General features: G+C 35.8%; 1 protein-coding gene across 5 annotated transcripts in view; it reads left to right on the top strand.

The window, feature by feature from the left end:
• EXOC2 (exocyst complex component 2) overlaps window positions 1–14,509 on the top strand; it is a 272,371-nt gene extending 257,862 nt beyond the window's left edge. For all 5 annotated transcript variants that reach the window (XM_053672552.1, XM_053672553.1, XM_037142694.2 and 2 more), the window contains 4 exons: window positions 8,192–8,253; window positions 10,761–10,820; window positions 12,795–12,922; window positions 13,830–14,509. In XM_053672552.1, the coding sequence (XP_053528527.1) occupies window positions 8,192–8,253; window positions 10,761–10,820; window positions 12,795–12,888 (216 nt within the window). In that variant the 3' untranslated portion in view covers window positions 12,889–12,922; window positions 13,830–14,509. The remainder of the gene's footprint in view (window positions 1–8,191; window positions 8,254–10,760; window positions 10,821–12,794; window positions 12,923–13,829) is intronic.
• The last annotated feature ends 2,402 nt before the right edge of the window (window positions 14,510–16,911 follow it).

Raw genomic sequence — 16,911 nt, 5'->3', positions numbered from 1 at the left:
ACGATTAGTTAAGTGATTATGGAAGAAATGGCACTTGAGTGAATTCCTCACTTTTTTATGGATTTTAGCCTGAAGGCAGGTCCATAGGTACCTAAAACTTCACAAAACCTACATCTTTTAGACTTGAAGAATAGGGCAAAGTACTACAGGAAAGTGAGGAAGCTATTCCAGAGTATAGAAAGCAAGAACTATAAATTGTGTGTACAAGCTACTTAAGTCTCTAGTTGGCCCATAAACTGTACATACATGGCTGGACTCCACTATAACTAGCCCAATTAAAGCTAAAAGCACTGAAATAAGTATTAAAATGCTGCCCAAAAGCCAGGGGTTTTCAGTTTGAGTACAAATAAGTAAATTGCTTATTAAAGCAAGTAGAACAAAATCAATACTCTTCAGAGGTGTATTACAGAATCTAGAGTCTCCCCAGTATGACATAAACAGTGCCTGGGATACAATCCAAATTTTATTGAAGTGTGAAAACAGAACAAAGAGGGAAAACATGACCCATTTTCAATAGAAAAGACAAGCAACTGAGAGCAATCTTGAGATGACCCAGTTGTTGGAATTTAAAGACAAGGATTTTTTAAAATATTTTATTTATTTATTTTTAGAGAGAGGGGAAGGGAAGGAGGAAGATTGGGAGAGAAACATCAATGTGTGGTTGCCTCTCATGTGTCCCCTACTGGGGACCTGGCCTGCAATCCAGGAATGTGCCCTGACTAGGAATCGAACCGGTGACCCTTTGCTTCACAGGCCCATGCTCAATCTACTGAGCTATACCAGCCAGGGCTAAAGACAAAAATTTTAAACAGTTGTGTTCAGTAATGGAAAGGAGACTATGTTCAATGAATGAAGAGATAGGAAATCTCAGCAGAAAAAGAAATCTTAAAAGAATAACTAAATGGAAATTTTCGGACAGAAAATATATATATATATATATATATATATTTTACAGTCTACTAGATCAGAATTGATGCAGACCCCGGCTTGTGGGGTCCACCACATTGTGGATGGGTTATGAGAAATTCACATGGACTACCGAGTCCTGTGGAGGAAAAGGGACGGCATGGTTTTTCTCTCAAGGGGAAAAAGCCATAGCCTCCGCCATGACAGGCCTTTATTTTTTTCTCCAGGAGCATTACGTGATGGTCCTCATTTACTATGCACAGATTCACTTTTGGCAGCTACCTTTTACAGAAAACAAAGGAGAGGATGCCACTAATCACATCACAGAAGAAGGATATTTGCAAATGCAAAGGGAAAAGTGGTTGAACCGGTTACACTCATTGGAAGGTTTAGCATGGATTTTAGGAAGTTACTTTGCAGTAAATATTTTCTGCCTCATTTCAAGGTGAGGGAATTTTAGCAAAAGCTAGTCTCATAGCACTCTAGGTACAATGCAGGCCTGATTCCCCATGGGAGAACCTATCCATGGGCGTGGGTCCTGTGCATCTCTGAGTGGGAGCTGGGCCCATGTCACACAGAATGGTCTCCTACAATTATAAATGCTGAATGGAGAGGACAAAAGGAAAAGTCACTGAATTTGCAGATCCCATGTGAGAAAAAGAGAAAGGAATGATTGGAAAAAAGTTAACAGAGCACTAGGAACCCTCAGGGCAACATCAAAAGGTCTAGCGTGGACATAAATGAATTTGTGAAAGAGTCAGAATGGCCTGTCAGCACATGAAAGATGGTCAGCATCATCATTTGGAGCTTTCACACATTGTTGGGCATATAAATCATACAACTACTTTGGAAAACACTCTTGCAGTTTCTTTGAAAACTAAACATACACATCCCCTGTGACCCAGCCATTCAAATCGTAGGTATTTAACCAAGAGAACTAAAAATATATGTTTATGAAAAAACATACAAGAATGCCCATAAATTTTCTTCTGAATAGCCAAAACCTGGAAACAGCCCAGGTGTTTATCAACAGAATAAATAAACTGCAATAAGTTCATATAACCAACTGCTGTTGAGCATTACGGAAGACAAACTACTGCTACCACCTAAAGCACAAATGGCAAACACAAGGCCCGCAGGCTGAATCCAGCCCTCCACCTTATTTAATCCAGCCCAGCACCTTGTTTCTACCCAGCAGCAGTGCTGAGCTCTTGTTTAACAGTTAAGGAGTAGTTACAGTTACTCAGTCCTAAAATTACATTCAGCCCTGTGAAGGCAACTGCGAGGCTGATGTGGCCCCTGGTGAAAATGAGTTTGACACCCCTGCCCTAAATGAAACTCAGGAGTGTTCAATTGAGTGAAGGAATTCTCACACCAAAGCACACATATTACTGTATAGTTTCTTCTCTGGTAGGAAGAAAAAATCTCAGCAAAGTGCTTTCCTCTGGGTTGTTGAGATTCAGTAGGAAGGGGCCTGAGGAGGGTGGTTCTGTACCTTGATATGGCTTTCCTTTGCTCATGTGTATGCATCAGTCAGAACTCATCACATGGTACACTGTAAGATTTGTCCATTGTGTAGCATGTAAATTTTAATTCAAAAAATTAAAATACTATTGATCAATTTCCAGTCAAGGCGCATGCCTGGGCTGCAGGCCAGGTCCCCAGGTGGGGGCATGCAAGAGTCAACCTATCGATGTATCTTTCACATACCGATGTTTCTCTCCCTCTTTTCTCCCTCTCCCTCTCTCTAAAAATAAATAAATAAGTAAATAAATAAAATATTTAAAAAAACGAAACAGGCTACTGTAATTAGTTGTTCATGGTAAAGTATAGCAAAACAATGTGATAGATTGGTAATTGGATAAACAGTAGTGCTGGTTAATGTTTATAGTAGAGTCTGTTGGTTTACAGGTATTCACTGTAAATTAAGTCTCTATACATTTGAAAATTTTCATATGAAAATATTGGGGGGCAGAAGAAATAAATAACACTTGCTGATTTGGCAAGTTGTTTGAAGAAAAATCTGTTACAAAAACTTCTGCTGTATGTCTAGTTGCCACCAATTTTCTCTAAAAATTTGACTTATCCAGCTTCAGATATAAAGTTGAAAGGACATTATTATAATAGTTCTGTTTCAGGAGAAAGGTAGCATAAATGGTATGGTACTAAAGACTAATTAACAGGAAGTTGCAGTAACTACAGTTGACCTAGGCAGTTTTGAAATTATACAATAACTAAAATCTCTCCTCCAGGCAAATTTTCTCTGCAACCCATTTACTTGATGGCAAAACTTCTCTCAAAGTTAGCAGGAAGAGGTTAGGAAGAAATACTAGAATCAGCTGGAGAACTTTTTCTATATACCGCAGGTCCTCAAATAACATTGTTTTGTTCAATATCATTTCATGATAATGTTGATAGATAAAATTGATTCCTGGGTGTTTGGGGTTTGCACATTCTCCCCAAGTCTGTAAGGTTTTCTCTGGGGACTCCAGTTTCCTCCCACACCCTGGAACTGTGCATGTGTCTACGTTGTCCCTTCTTTGTGAGTGTGAGATGTGTGAGGTGCCTGTGATAGAAGTGCATCCAGGGTGGGGCCTGCCTGCACCTTCAGCTGCCAGGATGGGCATCTGCTACCTGCAACCCTGAACTGGAATGAGTGAGTTAGAAAATAATGATTTTATATGTTTTTATTAATCTTTCTTAAATGTATGTAGAGCTCACTGTTATTTCAGTGTTTAATATTAGAAGTGTTTGGAGTCTTTAATTAAAAGTTTGGTGTTGTTTTTGTGACCAGAAATGTGCCATAGAACTTAGTTAGCCTATGGTAAAATTGATTTCATTCTACACCATTTCTCTTATAGTCACAGATTCCAAGATACTATCAATGACATTAAGTGAGGACTTACTGTTCACATATTCAGGAGAATACTAGACACTTTGACCATTTCAACCTCTACTGTTTTGATACTTTGTAGGAATTGGGCAGGCATTTTTTCATTTTGAAAAAGTTCAAATGAGTATAACTTCTCTACCTCACTCTTTCCCATTGAGAATGGCTGTTTTTGACATCCATTCTGTCCATTCTTTTGGACATATAACTCTGTCCAAAGATTAAAGGTTAATAATCTTTTTTTTTTTCTGGGACATTCTTTTTTTTTTATATTAAATTTTATTTAGTTACTTTTCAAGTACATTTTTTTTTTAATCTATTTCTCCTATCCCACCCCACCCCCCCCGCCCGGTCTCCCCCCTCCCTCCCATTCCCCCCCCCCCAGTCCTCATCTCTGTGTCTTTCATACTTGTTCCTCAAAATCCCTCCCCCTTTTTCCCCTTAAGTTCCCTTCCCTCTCCCCTCTGGTCGCTGCCCACTTGTTAATAATCTTTACTTATTATTTACATAACAGGCCAGTGCATCAGTCTTCAAAACCTTCCTGAGAACCAGTTTAGATAGGAGAGAGGAGTTGAGTGACAGTTTGGTGATTTTAGCTGATCTTTTAGCATGATATTTTTCGGCATACAGTTTTTTATGTATTATATAAATAACCACCACCTTTATAATTAGCATAATCAATAGGTTAATTAATACACCTTCTTTGAATAAAGTTTCTACATGAAGATTAGTTTTGTTGTGATTTATTTAATCCTAAAATACTCAACTAAAAATTCTACCTTATTTTTTTCTCTTTGATATTTCTCCTTGTAGGTATGTTTTTAACATAAACTAAAGTATAAACAATAGAGGTAAATTGTCATACATGTGCTTTCTAGTTACAAACTATTTTTCAGGCTTCTAAGGCACTGAAAAATGAAACCAAACAATTGCTTTCCAAACAGGAAAGTTTCACCCAATATATCGTATCTTATCAGCTGTTACCTAGATTGGTTACAGGATTTCTAATAAGTGTGATTTAAAGAACTAGCCATGTCTTTTATGATTGTTTTACATTTTATACACTCCTAGAGAATAAGAGCTATTTGTTTCATATAGACTCCTGAGCATCACCCACACTGTGGGTACCTGAGTCACAGGTAGAGGATGCGGGCTTTCTCTTTAGAGGCTTTTCTAGTATTCTGAGGAAAACAATCTATGTACAGTCGCAATTCTTCAAGCTTACAAACAAGTGTAAGCTTTAGGTTAGCTTTTCTGTCATAAAAGTTTTGTACAGATAAAATTCCTGTAGCATACGACGTGTCCACAAGATAAAAAGATTATACAATCAATGATTTTTTTACTGTGTTCTCAGTTAGGTAATCACCACCACAATCAATTTTAGAATGTTTCATCACCCAGAAAGAAAGCCCAGATCCACTAGCAATCACTTCCAATTTTCCTTCTATCCCCTCTCCCCAGCATTAGACAAGCACAAGTCTGTTTTCTATCTGCTGAATTGCACATTCTGATAATTACATATAAACAGAATCATATAAATATGGCTTTTGAAACTGGTTTCTTTCACTTAACATAATGTTTGAAAGGTTCATCCATGTTGTAGCATGCATCATTTCTTTTTATGACTGAATAATATTCCATGATATAAATATACTACACTTTATCCATTCATTATCTGATGAGTATTTGGGCTGTTTCCACTTTTGGCTAATATGAAGAATGCCTCTGTGAACATTAATTTATAAGTTTTGTGGACATATGTTTTCATTTCTCTTGGTTATATACCTAGGAGTGGAACTGCTGGGTCATATGATTGTTACTCTGTTTATCTTTTAATAAACTGCCAGATTTTTTTCTTTTCTTTTCTTTTCTTTTTTCTTTCCTTTTCCTTCTTTCTTTCTTTCTTTCTTTCTTTCTTTCTTTCTTTCTTTCTTTCTTTCTTTCTTTCTTTCTTTCTTTCTTTCTTTCTTTCTTTCTTCTCCTTCCTTCCTTCCTTCCTTCCTTCCTTCCTTCCTTCCTTCCTTCCTTCCTTCCTTCCTTCCTTCCTTCCTTCTTTCTTTCTCCTTCCTTCCTTCCTTCCTTCCTTCCTTCCTTCCTTCCTTCCTTCCTTCCTTCCTTCCTTCCTTCCTTCCTTCCTTCCTTCTTTCTTTCTTTCTTTCTTTCTTTCTTTCTTTCTTTCTTTCTTTCTTTCTTTCTTTCTTTCTTTTTGTTGTTGTTCAAGTACAGTTGTCACTATTTTCACCCCCCGCACCACCTCCACTCCCCCGCCCCACACATCCCTGCCTCCCACCCTTGAACCTACCCTGTTGGCTTTGTCTGTGTGTCCTTTATATGTGTTCCTTGATGGCCCTTCCCCTATTTTCCCCCATTATCCCGCTCCCTGCTTCCCTTTAGTAGCAGACTATTTTCAAATCAGCTATATCATTTTGCTTTTCTACCAATGATATGTAAAGATTCTAATTCCTCTATATCCTTGTCAATACACGTTACTGTCGGTCTTTCAGATTAAGCCATCCTTGTCTGTGAGAAATGATATCTTATTCTTTTCATTTTATTGATGGTTTTCTTTTGAGGACAGGATTTTTTAATTTTGATGAAGTCCAATTTATCTATTTTTTCTTTCATTGGTTGTACTTCAATGTCATTTCCAAGAAGCCTTGCCTAATCCAACATGTAAAGATTTACTCATTTTATTTTAAGCATTTTATAGTTTTATTACATACAGTTAGGTCCATTTTGAGTTAATTTTATGTTAAGGAAGGGATCTATTGGGTTGACCAAAAAGTTCATTTAGTTTTTTTCACACAGTGGCTCTAGTAGTACTTAGTTGTCTTTAACTTCATTTGAAACAATATTGTTAGATTGTATGGTGACAGCTGTCACATCACTGTGCATTTAAAATAAATGATCAAAATCAGTGAATCTTTGTGTGGCCATTTTAGTATTGAAGATAGAAGAAAATATGCAACATTTTTGGCATATTTTGCTTTATTATTTCAAGAATGGTAAAAATGCTGCCCTGGCTGGTGTAGCTCAGTGGACTGAGCACGGGCCTGTGAAGCAAAGGGTCGCTGTCTCAATTCCCATTCAGGGCACATGCCTGGGTTGCAGGCCAGGTCCCCAGTAGGAGACACATGAGAGACAACCACACACTGATGTTTCTCTCCCACTCTTTCTCCTTCTCTTCCCCTCTCTAAAAAAAATAAAATATTTTTAAAAGAATGGTAAAAATGCACTGAAACACAAGAAATATTTGTACAGTGTATGGAGAAGGTGCTGTGACTGATCGAACATGTCAAAAGTTGTTTGTGAAGTTTCTTGGTACTCTTGACATTTTTGCCAAATAATCCTTTGCTGTGGGGTTGTCTTATGCACTGGAAGATGTTTAGTTGCAGCCCTCCCCCCTACCCACTAGAAGCTAGTAGCTGGAGATAGCTGACATTCTCAGAATATCTGAATCAGAAAAGTTCTTGGTGAAAATGAAAAAAAAAATGTTTCTTTTATTTTACGGCGAAAAAACTAAGTGGACTCTATGGCCGACCTGATAATTTCATTCTTTTGCATGAGGATATTCAGTTGTCCCAGCATCATTTGTTAAGACTATTCTTTGCCTATTGAATAGCCTCAGCACCCATGTGAAAAATCAATTGATCTTAAGCGTAAGGATACTCAATCCTACCTGTTAACCTCTATGTCTGTCCATATACTAGTGTCACGTTGCCTTGGTTATTATAGCTTCGTAGTAAGTTTTGACATCAGGAAGTGTGAATTTCTCCAGTTGTGTTACTCTTTTTCAAGATTGTTTGTCTATTTGGAATCAGCTTGTCAATTTTTGTTTTTTTGTTTTTGTTTTTTTAAAGGCATCTGATTTTAATGGCATTGTGCTGAATCTATAGCTTAACTTTTAGCTTAGCTTTTGAGGTTAAAGTCAGTGTGCCTACAAGTGCATAGGTGTAAGGAAGTAAGTCAACCCACTTCCTTAAATCTGTGAAGGAGGGGAATAATTCAGGAACAGTGTTTCAGACTTTCCTTCCTCTCACAAGCAGACTAAAAGAAAAATTACTGGTTAGATAGTAAATACAGACTGCTGGGAAATCCTTGTGTAGTTTGTCCTTTTATAGCAAGATATGTAGCTGCCTGCCTTCACACAGTCATACCTGACTGTAAATTAATTTTCAGTCAAAGGAAATTTTGTCACAGCTAATTTTTTGGACTGTTTTCAGAAGTTTGTTCATAACTAATAATCACACGGGATGGAGGTAATCATGTGCCTATAATGTTCTGTCAGCACTGTGCCCACTGTGAACAGGCTGGAGGCCGTCCCCTTCACCACCTATTTCTATCTGATAAGCATCACAAGTCCTTATTGTCATTTTGTCCTTTTCTCATTTTTAGGCAAGGCTTGAAATCTGTGCTTTGAGGGATACTGTGGCTGTTCACCTGACTCCTGAAAGCAAGTGAGATGCTAAATATTCTCATTCTGAGTGCTTCATTAATAATAAAGCTGGTCTGACTCATACATAAAATCTTCTGTAAAGATAACTGAGCAGAGTGAATGCTCATGATTTTGTGGTGTGTAAATGTTTAAACTTGATTGATCAAATTTTTAGTTAAAAAACATACATCTATATTAAGTCATGGGCTCTAAGACTGGTTCTTCATCACGTAATATAAAGAAGAAAAGATAATGTAATTTTATGTTTTTCATTCTATATGATAAACCTTACTTAGTCTTATAATTTTTTTAAATAAAATCTTTTTTTAAATTTTTTTTTTTTGAGAGAGAGGGGAAGGGAAGGAGAAAGAGTGGGAGAGAAATATCAATGCATGGTTGCCTCTCGTGTGTCCCCTGCTGGGAACTGGCCTGCAACCCAGGCATGTGCCCTGACTGGGAATCAAACTGCAATACTCTGGTTCGCAGGCCCGCGCTCAATCCACTGAGCTACGCCAGCCAGGGCTAGTCTTATAATTGATGTAGCAGAACATTGTGCTCTTCTTTTTAAAAAATGGAGAAAATAAGTAAATTCATAGCAGACTTTGAAGGACTGTTCAAGTGTTGTAATTATCAGAGGAAGCCTTGTGGTTTCTCTGAAAAATTTTGTAGTGGAAATTTAATGATTTTTAGTTGTTTTGAATGAAAGTCAGGATTTCCTATCATTGAAATATCAGTAGGTGAACTGAAACAGTACTACTAACTATTTGCTTTTACAAACTTGTTTGCTCCACTGGCAACATTACCTAGGAAATTTTGGGTTAAACTGATAATGTGCATGAGAAGCTAAGTAGTATACAAATAAATTGTTTAAGGACATTTTGCACAATATGTTTATTCATTTCCAGCTTTTGATAATATGGCTAATGCCATCATTCTTACTTCCATCATTACAATTGAAAGACTTCTTACCTTTTTCCTAACAAAGTTAGCTTCTCTTTTTAAATTTTATTTTAAATGTTGTTCAAGTACAGTTTTCTGCCTTTTACTCCCATCACAGCCCAAATTTAGCTTCTTGTTCCTATTCATCAGGCTGACCAGGTGACTCCCATATTGGTTACTGAAGCACAACTTTTCCCAATGGTTGCTTTTCTGCACAGAGTGCTAAATGATGATAGAAAGCATTCCTTCTATATTCGATTTGTATGCATGCCTTGTGTATTTATTCTCATTAACTTAACCTTTCATAGGCTAAGTTCCTCATTTATAAAACAAAGATAATACTTTGTAGGCAAAGTTTTGGGGAAATTAAATGAAAAAATATGTCAAGTCACCTTCTAAACTCTTGGTGCACTACAAATAAGTGGTATCCTCCTCCTCCTCATTATTATTATTATCATAATGTAAAAATAAAGACTAATAGCATCACATTTGTTTTGATTAATTGAGAAGAGGTTTATAAGAAATAACATGATTGTGGAGATACTGGCAGAGACTTCCTTGACATCAGGAAAGAGGAGAGCCAGTTTCCTATTGGGAAGGGAGTGAAACATGACCACAAGTTATGAGATATCCCCCCACCCATGCCCTGCCCCAATCAGGAACAACTGAAGCAACCCGGTGCCCGGGGTAGCTTCATTACTAACCTGGGACTTTGCAGTCTCACTATATGTTGCTAGGATACCTGCCTGAGAAATCCTAGTCAAAAGTTATTTCATGGTATACTGATGAGAATGCTTTTACAACACAATATCAAAGACCACGTTGAAGTCATGAATAATTATATTAATTTCTTCACCTTAGCCAACTGTTTCTTAGTGAATAGTAAAAGTTATTACAAGATATTCTCCCCTAAATGCTTTTCTTTTGATTAAGTAATTTTTCTGGTACTCTCTACATTAACAAGTTAAACATACCAAATTGCTGGTTTTAAAATTTCCTTTTTCATTAAGTGAAATAGTGTTGAATTTTAAAATATGGATGCATTTCTCCATTATTCTACAATTTTTAAACATAATAATATCTAAATTCTGTAAAAACTTCAGTTATTATAATAAGACATTGGCTGTAAATCAGGCCATGGAAACATCAGTACTCTGTGTCCCCATTTGTGTGACCTTTCACAACATCGTATTTCTACTCAGTTTCCTTTCTTTCTTATATTTGCTTTATTTAGAGTTCAGTCTTGTTTTGAAAATAGAATTTTAAAAAATTAAACATCCACATTAAGTTTTTATCTACCATGAGTATCATTCTTATATAAAATTTAGTTCCTACTTCCATTTTTCAAGTTATATTTCATTTCTTAGATGAGTTTTTTGACCCTGCTCCTACCAAGGCTTTGGTAACTATACCCTCACTTTTACTTTTTCTATTGTTCTGCATTTATACTTTTTCTCGTATTTCTACATGCTTCATTGATTTATACTAGTTTCTTTATATTTAAAATATGCTTAAGAATTTTAATGATGCTCTTAATTCCACTTAGAAGCATAAAGTATTTCAACTTAAATGTCGATACCTGTGTTCCAGGTCTAGTTTTAAACAGGCTTTGGAAGCCCTACCTCAGCTTTCCAGTGGAGCAGATAAAAAGTAAGTTCTGTATGCTATTCTCAGGAGCCAGTTAGATGTGTTGAACAAGTACTCTTTTATAAGTAATAATTTGGATTTGAGGAAGAGAAGTATTTAATAGCCCTTAATTATATGTATCATAATACATACTGTTCTTTGCTTGTCTTCCAAGTGACAGAATAAGGTTAAAACCTTTCTTCTGTATTTATGACAATTTAGAAATTAGTTCTTTTCTTGTCTTAAACTACTAGTATAGAGAATGTCACAAGAGTGAGTAGTACAGAAAATGTCACAAGAAAGTTTATTTTGACTTACTCAATAAACTATATCATTGTCCTAAATTTTTAAGATAATACTTAGAGAAATGTAAAAGACTGGACAACATATAAAATGCAAGGCTCAATGACTGTTTTTCCTTTGAGTAGTTCGGCAATGTACATTTTGTGCTCTATATAATACAAAGTATGAAGAAAGAATAGATTTGTAAATATGACATAATAAAGTTACATATGTCTCACTAATACTGTATTGATTGTCTCGGTCTGAGTTTAAACTTTGCTACTGATGTAACAAATTCTGACCTGAGACAAAATCTGGGCCAGGTAAATTTTAATAAATGCCTAACCTACCCTCAGCTGAGTCAGAGAAAACATTATAGATCATTGTTCCTTCACCAAGGTAACTGAAATCCACCCACTTTTGCATTTGGCTTATCAGCCCGTAAACAAGTTATTGGGTTGGCCAAAAAGTCCACTTAGTTTTTTTCTGTAAAATAAAAGAAACATTTTTCATTTCACCAATAACTTTTTGATTTGCATTATTTTCCGTATGTCAACTATCTCTCGCTATTGGCTTCCAGTGCATAGAGGCCAGGGATGCTGCACAATATCTTCCAATGCATAAGACAACCCCACAGCAAAGGATTATTTGGCCAAAATGTCAAGAGTACCAAGAAACTTCACAAACAACTTTTTCAATGTTTGATCAGTCACAGCACATTCTTCCATACACTGGACAAATATTTTTGTGTTTCGGTTGCATTTTAACTTTCTTGAAATAATAAAGCATATACTATGCTGAAAATGTTGCATATTTTCTTCCATCTTCAGTACTAAAATGGCCACACAAAAATTCACTGATTTTGATCATTTATTTTAAATGCATAGTGAGGTGACAGCTGTCACCATACAGTCTAACAAAATTGTTTCAAATGAAGTTAAAGACAACTAAGCACTACTAGAGCCATCGTATGGAAAAAACTAAACAAGCTTTTTGACCAACCCAATATTTATGGTGGTGTTAAACTACATGAAATGCAGTTAGTCCTTCATCTGAACCACTGGAAGCTAAGATCCTTTCTGGTCAATAATATCTTGACCACAATGCCAAGAAGGCCCCCTTCTTGGTTTCTTCATCTGAACCACCGGAAGCTAAGATCCTTTTTGGCCCTAAAATTACATAGATATATCAGACTAGTTAAGGAAACAAGTTGAGTTATCAAGTACATAATAGAATGATTTACCTGGTGGAATTAGAAGTAGCCCTGATTCTTTTGGTGTTTAATTTACCACTTTAGTTTACTACTTGTCAGTATTTGTTAAAAAATAAAATAAGAGAAACAGAGATTAGACAAATTGTTTCCCAGGGGTGGGAGTAAAGGGAGAAGTGCTGCAAGGGACAGCATAAGAGAATATGGAGGATGACCGACCTATTCAGCCTGATTATGGGAGTTGTTAGGCTGCTGAGATGTATTTATCAACATTCATAGAACCATATGCCAAAAAGAGTACATTACAGTATATGTAAATTTTTGAAAAGTGAATTAAAATGTACAGATGCAATCTGTTTTAGGGAGGAATCTAATCTTTAGTAAGGGAAGAGGAGGGAGATTTTTTCATATATAAATGTAAATATGTTTCTGTAACACAGTTGGTTCCCCGAAATGTTTTCCAAGCTTCGTTATGTCAGGTTGCAAACCATTTCTGATCCCCACAGGTTACTCGAAGAGCTGCTGAACAAGTTCAAGAGCAGCATGCACTTACAGCTCACCTGCTTCCAAGCCACTTCTTCAACCACGATGAAGACATAAGTACCTCCAAATTAGGGCAACCCAAAAATAACAAGTAATAAAATTAGAACTTTCTTAAGTGTTCTAAAGGTATTTGTATATAAAGCATTAGGTTTGCAATTTTTTTTATCCAGAATTAGTATTGTAGAAAGATGTTGGTATATGTTTTATTTCAACGAAAGTACCCTTATTTGAAATGCCCAAGCAGCAGTATTTCAGTATTTGTTTTGTCATTTTTATTATGTTAGGGTCCTGTATGACTTTAAATATATATATAAATTTATACATATATAAATTTATATATATACACATCATAAATTTATATATATATACACACACATACACATATATATATGCATATATATTTCTTTCACCCCAATAAAATATATAATATATAAAATATATTTTATATATTATATATAATTATATATGCACATAGTTATATATATAATTTTTTCCTTAGCTAAATATTTTATGATGAATGCCACAGGAAGAGTTACTTTTCAGGGAGTGTTTTTGAGATGGCATATGATGTATACTAAAGCATTCTTTTCAGCATCTTAGTTACTAAAATTTTAACATCAGTAGCTTTCAAGACATAGAAACAAAATGCTAGAAGATATTTGAGAAGTTATATCTGGATATCTTTGGGACTTTAACTCTCCTAAGCTGTTCAGCTGTCCTTAAAAACAGTATTTCATACATATAGCTCTAATCCTCCTATTCAAGTAGATTTTAGAAAATTTGCAGTCTTCATAAGAAAAATGTTACATTTCAGGTAGATTATTTGTGGTCCAGATATTCATGAGGTACCTTTGCATTTTGCTGCCTACTTTTTATTGTTCACAGTGCTAAGCATCTTTTCAATGTAGATGTTATTTTATTTACTTATTTATTTTTAATTTATTTTTGTTTATTCATTTTTTTGTCTTATTCACTCTTAATTTAATGTGTCATTTCAGGCCAGTGTGTTGCCTGTCCCCGAAGAACCCCCCTCTATTACATGTGGTGGCACTTGGATATCCTGTGGGTGTTGCTTGGAACAGCTGCAGTCTTCACTCACTATCTCCTAAGAATAACCCAGACCCTGGGGCCAGTGCTTTTTGCTCCTTCCCCTCTGGCAGTTTCCTTTTTCACCACTTCTTACCCTTTGAAGTATCTTGCTCAATAGCTAAGAGAAGGTTGCTCTGGCTGAGTCTGTGTTTTCTGAAGATGTGAAGATGCCCCTCAGTCACTAAGAAAATTGAATAATTCTGTACTTGTAGTCTATGTGTCAGGGTTTTAATTTTTTTCTATGGGTTTCACAGAATGTCCTTTCTTTAATGCTGCAATTACTATCTATTAATATAACTAATTTTAGAGTACAGTACATCTATATACAGTACCCATTATTTGAAATAAGTCAGTGTTTTATGTCTGTTCATTTGATATATGGTGGAAAATCATAGTAACTGGAAGTTACTTTTCTATAAATGTGCTTGACAAAGCTTATTAAGTAATATAAAAAATAATACCTTTTAAGCATGTTAACCATTGTAGCTAACATGACTATGAATTAAATTTCACAGCTGCAATTCTGAATATTTGTGTTATTTTAGATATCTAGTATAGAGCATTCAACCAGTAAACACTGTGTCTTCAATAGATGTAATTTAGTTGACATTTTTCCCTAAGTCTTTATGTCTACATTTTTATTAGCTATATAACTTCTTGTAAGTCTATTTAACACTCACAATAAATACTTAAATTTCAGTTTACCTTATGTTTGTCTAATCACTGTCAGAAAGCACTTACCAGGTGTTCTACTAGTTCTCTACTAGTGGGGGCTTACTGTATGCTAAGCACTGCACTAAAGTATCTCAGTACTCCCAACAGCCTTATGCAAACATTATGAACTAGGAGGTATTATGTTCATTTCACAGACAAGGTAGTTGAGACGTAGAGTTAGCGACTTCTCAGAGACCACAAGGCTGGAAAGGGCTCAAGTCTATGTCAGACTCAGAGCTATCTGTCTTCATCCCTTCTTAACCAGAGCCAGGTCTTCCTCCCAGATGAATATGCTTTCGGCCATTTCTCCTCTAGAGGCAAAGGTCAGGGAAGCACATAAACACCAGAGGATAATAAAATGTAAGCATAACAGAAACAGGTAAAGGGCTTTTGTGGCTCAGAGAATGGAGGGCAGGCATATAAAAAAACCCATACCCAAATGAGGTGGTTCAAGGACTACTATTCCAACAAGTCAAGGGGGACTTCTTGGAAGAAAGGGGAATTTTAAGAGCTGTTTGAGCTACAGAAGAATGTAGTTGTTAAAAGGAAATGGCCGAATATAATGTGAGAAAAGATCTGAGAGACTTGGAGCAAATTTACAAAGAGGTAGCTGAGAAATTTAAGTTACTCAAAGGTGCTTGCTTTCACACCCAGGTAGCATCAGAGTTTAGCACATTACACCCCTGTTGTCAGCCTAGCTTCACGTGAGTTAGCAAAGTCAGCCTCGCTTTCAGTGCTGAAAAGTATTAGAAGTAATTTGGTCTTACTGAGACTTTCTATATCAGTGTACCACAAAAATGGCATGTTCTAAAAATGATTCCAGCATTACAAACCAAGCATCATGGCAGTAGGCACAGCTCCCTGAGTCACACTTCTATTTCTGCCATCCTTGCATGCAGTTTTCTTAAAGGGATGAATAGGAAAAATTACATTTTAATTCCAATTTGGTGAAAGATGGTCATGTGTGTTTGTTTTGATTGTGTGGTATGGGATGTTTTATTATTAGTTGCTTAAGGATATTATGTATTTTCTGAAACTTATAAATTAGTAATTTTTAAATAAAGATTAGGTTTCTAACAAGTATGGTTAATTATATTTTAATATATGCTTAAATAATTATGTTTTACTGTAGATTGAAATTTGTATATATTTTTGTCATTAAACATTTGCTAGCAGTACTATCATACAGGTTTTCACATGGATTTATAAACTGCTCTGAAAATCTAAAAGATAAACTGAATACTTGACATACATACTTCAATTAGAACAATAGTTTTAATGAATTTAGCTAAATGCAGGTTGTATATTTTTATATAGAAGAGTCATTATGCTTTTTGTGTACTGATTTCATCTCATGTTCTAAATTTAGTTTTATGATATGTATCCCTGGAAAGCCTTTTTGTACCTGGCTAGGTAAATATTTTACAAACAGGATCTGGGTTCTTTGGGCCACCTGCTGTAGTTTGGCTAATGAAAGTCAATAGGATGTCTTAGTATCTTTCTCCTGTCTAGACCCATAAACTTTAAGACAAAGTTGGCAGTGGAGCTGGTCACTCCATCTTCTTCAGCATTGGCACCATGACTGGCACCCCATGATTGTGTTATTCTGATCATTGTTGATACTATTGTGGTTGTTATTTTGATCACATTTTTCTTGAATATTCCTGTCCCATCTGCCTGCAACCCTTTATCGAGGCAGAAATCTTTAAGAACCAAGGAATTTAATTGCCAAGGAAGGTTCACAGAAGGACTTATCTCTGAGGGAGGAGGAGAACCAGGGAAGAATAGAATCATGGGGTCACAGAAATTACATGATAAAATGTCTGAGATTTGCCTCAAAAATACTTGAGGAAGGTTTCAGTGGAGAGTGAGGGAAGAGAATAGGATGTTGATGAAATAAGAGTGGCCATGAGCTGAGATTGGGTTATAGGAAAATTATGCTTTATTGTAACTATAATATTCTCTCCACTTTTAATATATTGGAAATTTTCCATAATAAAAAATTTAACTAGGAAAAACATAAAAAGGTAGCAGCTCATTTATACTAAAGTATAATCAACTGAACAAGTTCAGGTAACTAATGCCAAATCCTTTCATGATTAAAAAGAGATGACTGGGGAGTGGTTGGGCTTTAGACACCTGGAAGAGGCAAAGGAGCAGAGTATCAGTTGTATTTGTTTGCATGTACTGCTAAAACAAAAAAGATGTGGGCTGAGGCATTTGGGTTAAGGATGAGTGCTCACAGATCACTTCATGAGAAATCATAGCTGCAGTGTT

Source organism: Artibeus jamaicensis, unplaced genomic scaffold (genome assembly GCF_021234435.1).
Source record: "Artibeus jamaicensis isolate MK-2021 breed Jamaican fruit bat unplaced genomic scaffold, CSHL_Jam_final contig_769, whole genome shotgun sequence".
Classification (NCBI taxonomy): domain Eukaryota; kingdom Metazoa; phylum Chordata; class Mammalia; order Chiroptera; family Phyllostomidae; genus Artibeus; species Artibeus jamaicensis.
Note: the sequence above shows the minus strand (reverse complement) of the source record. Positions and strands in the feature narration are given on the sequence as shown.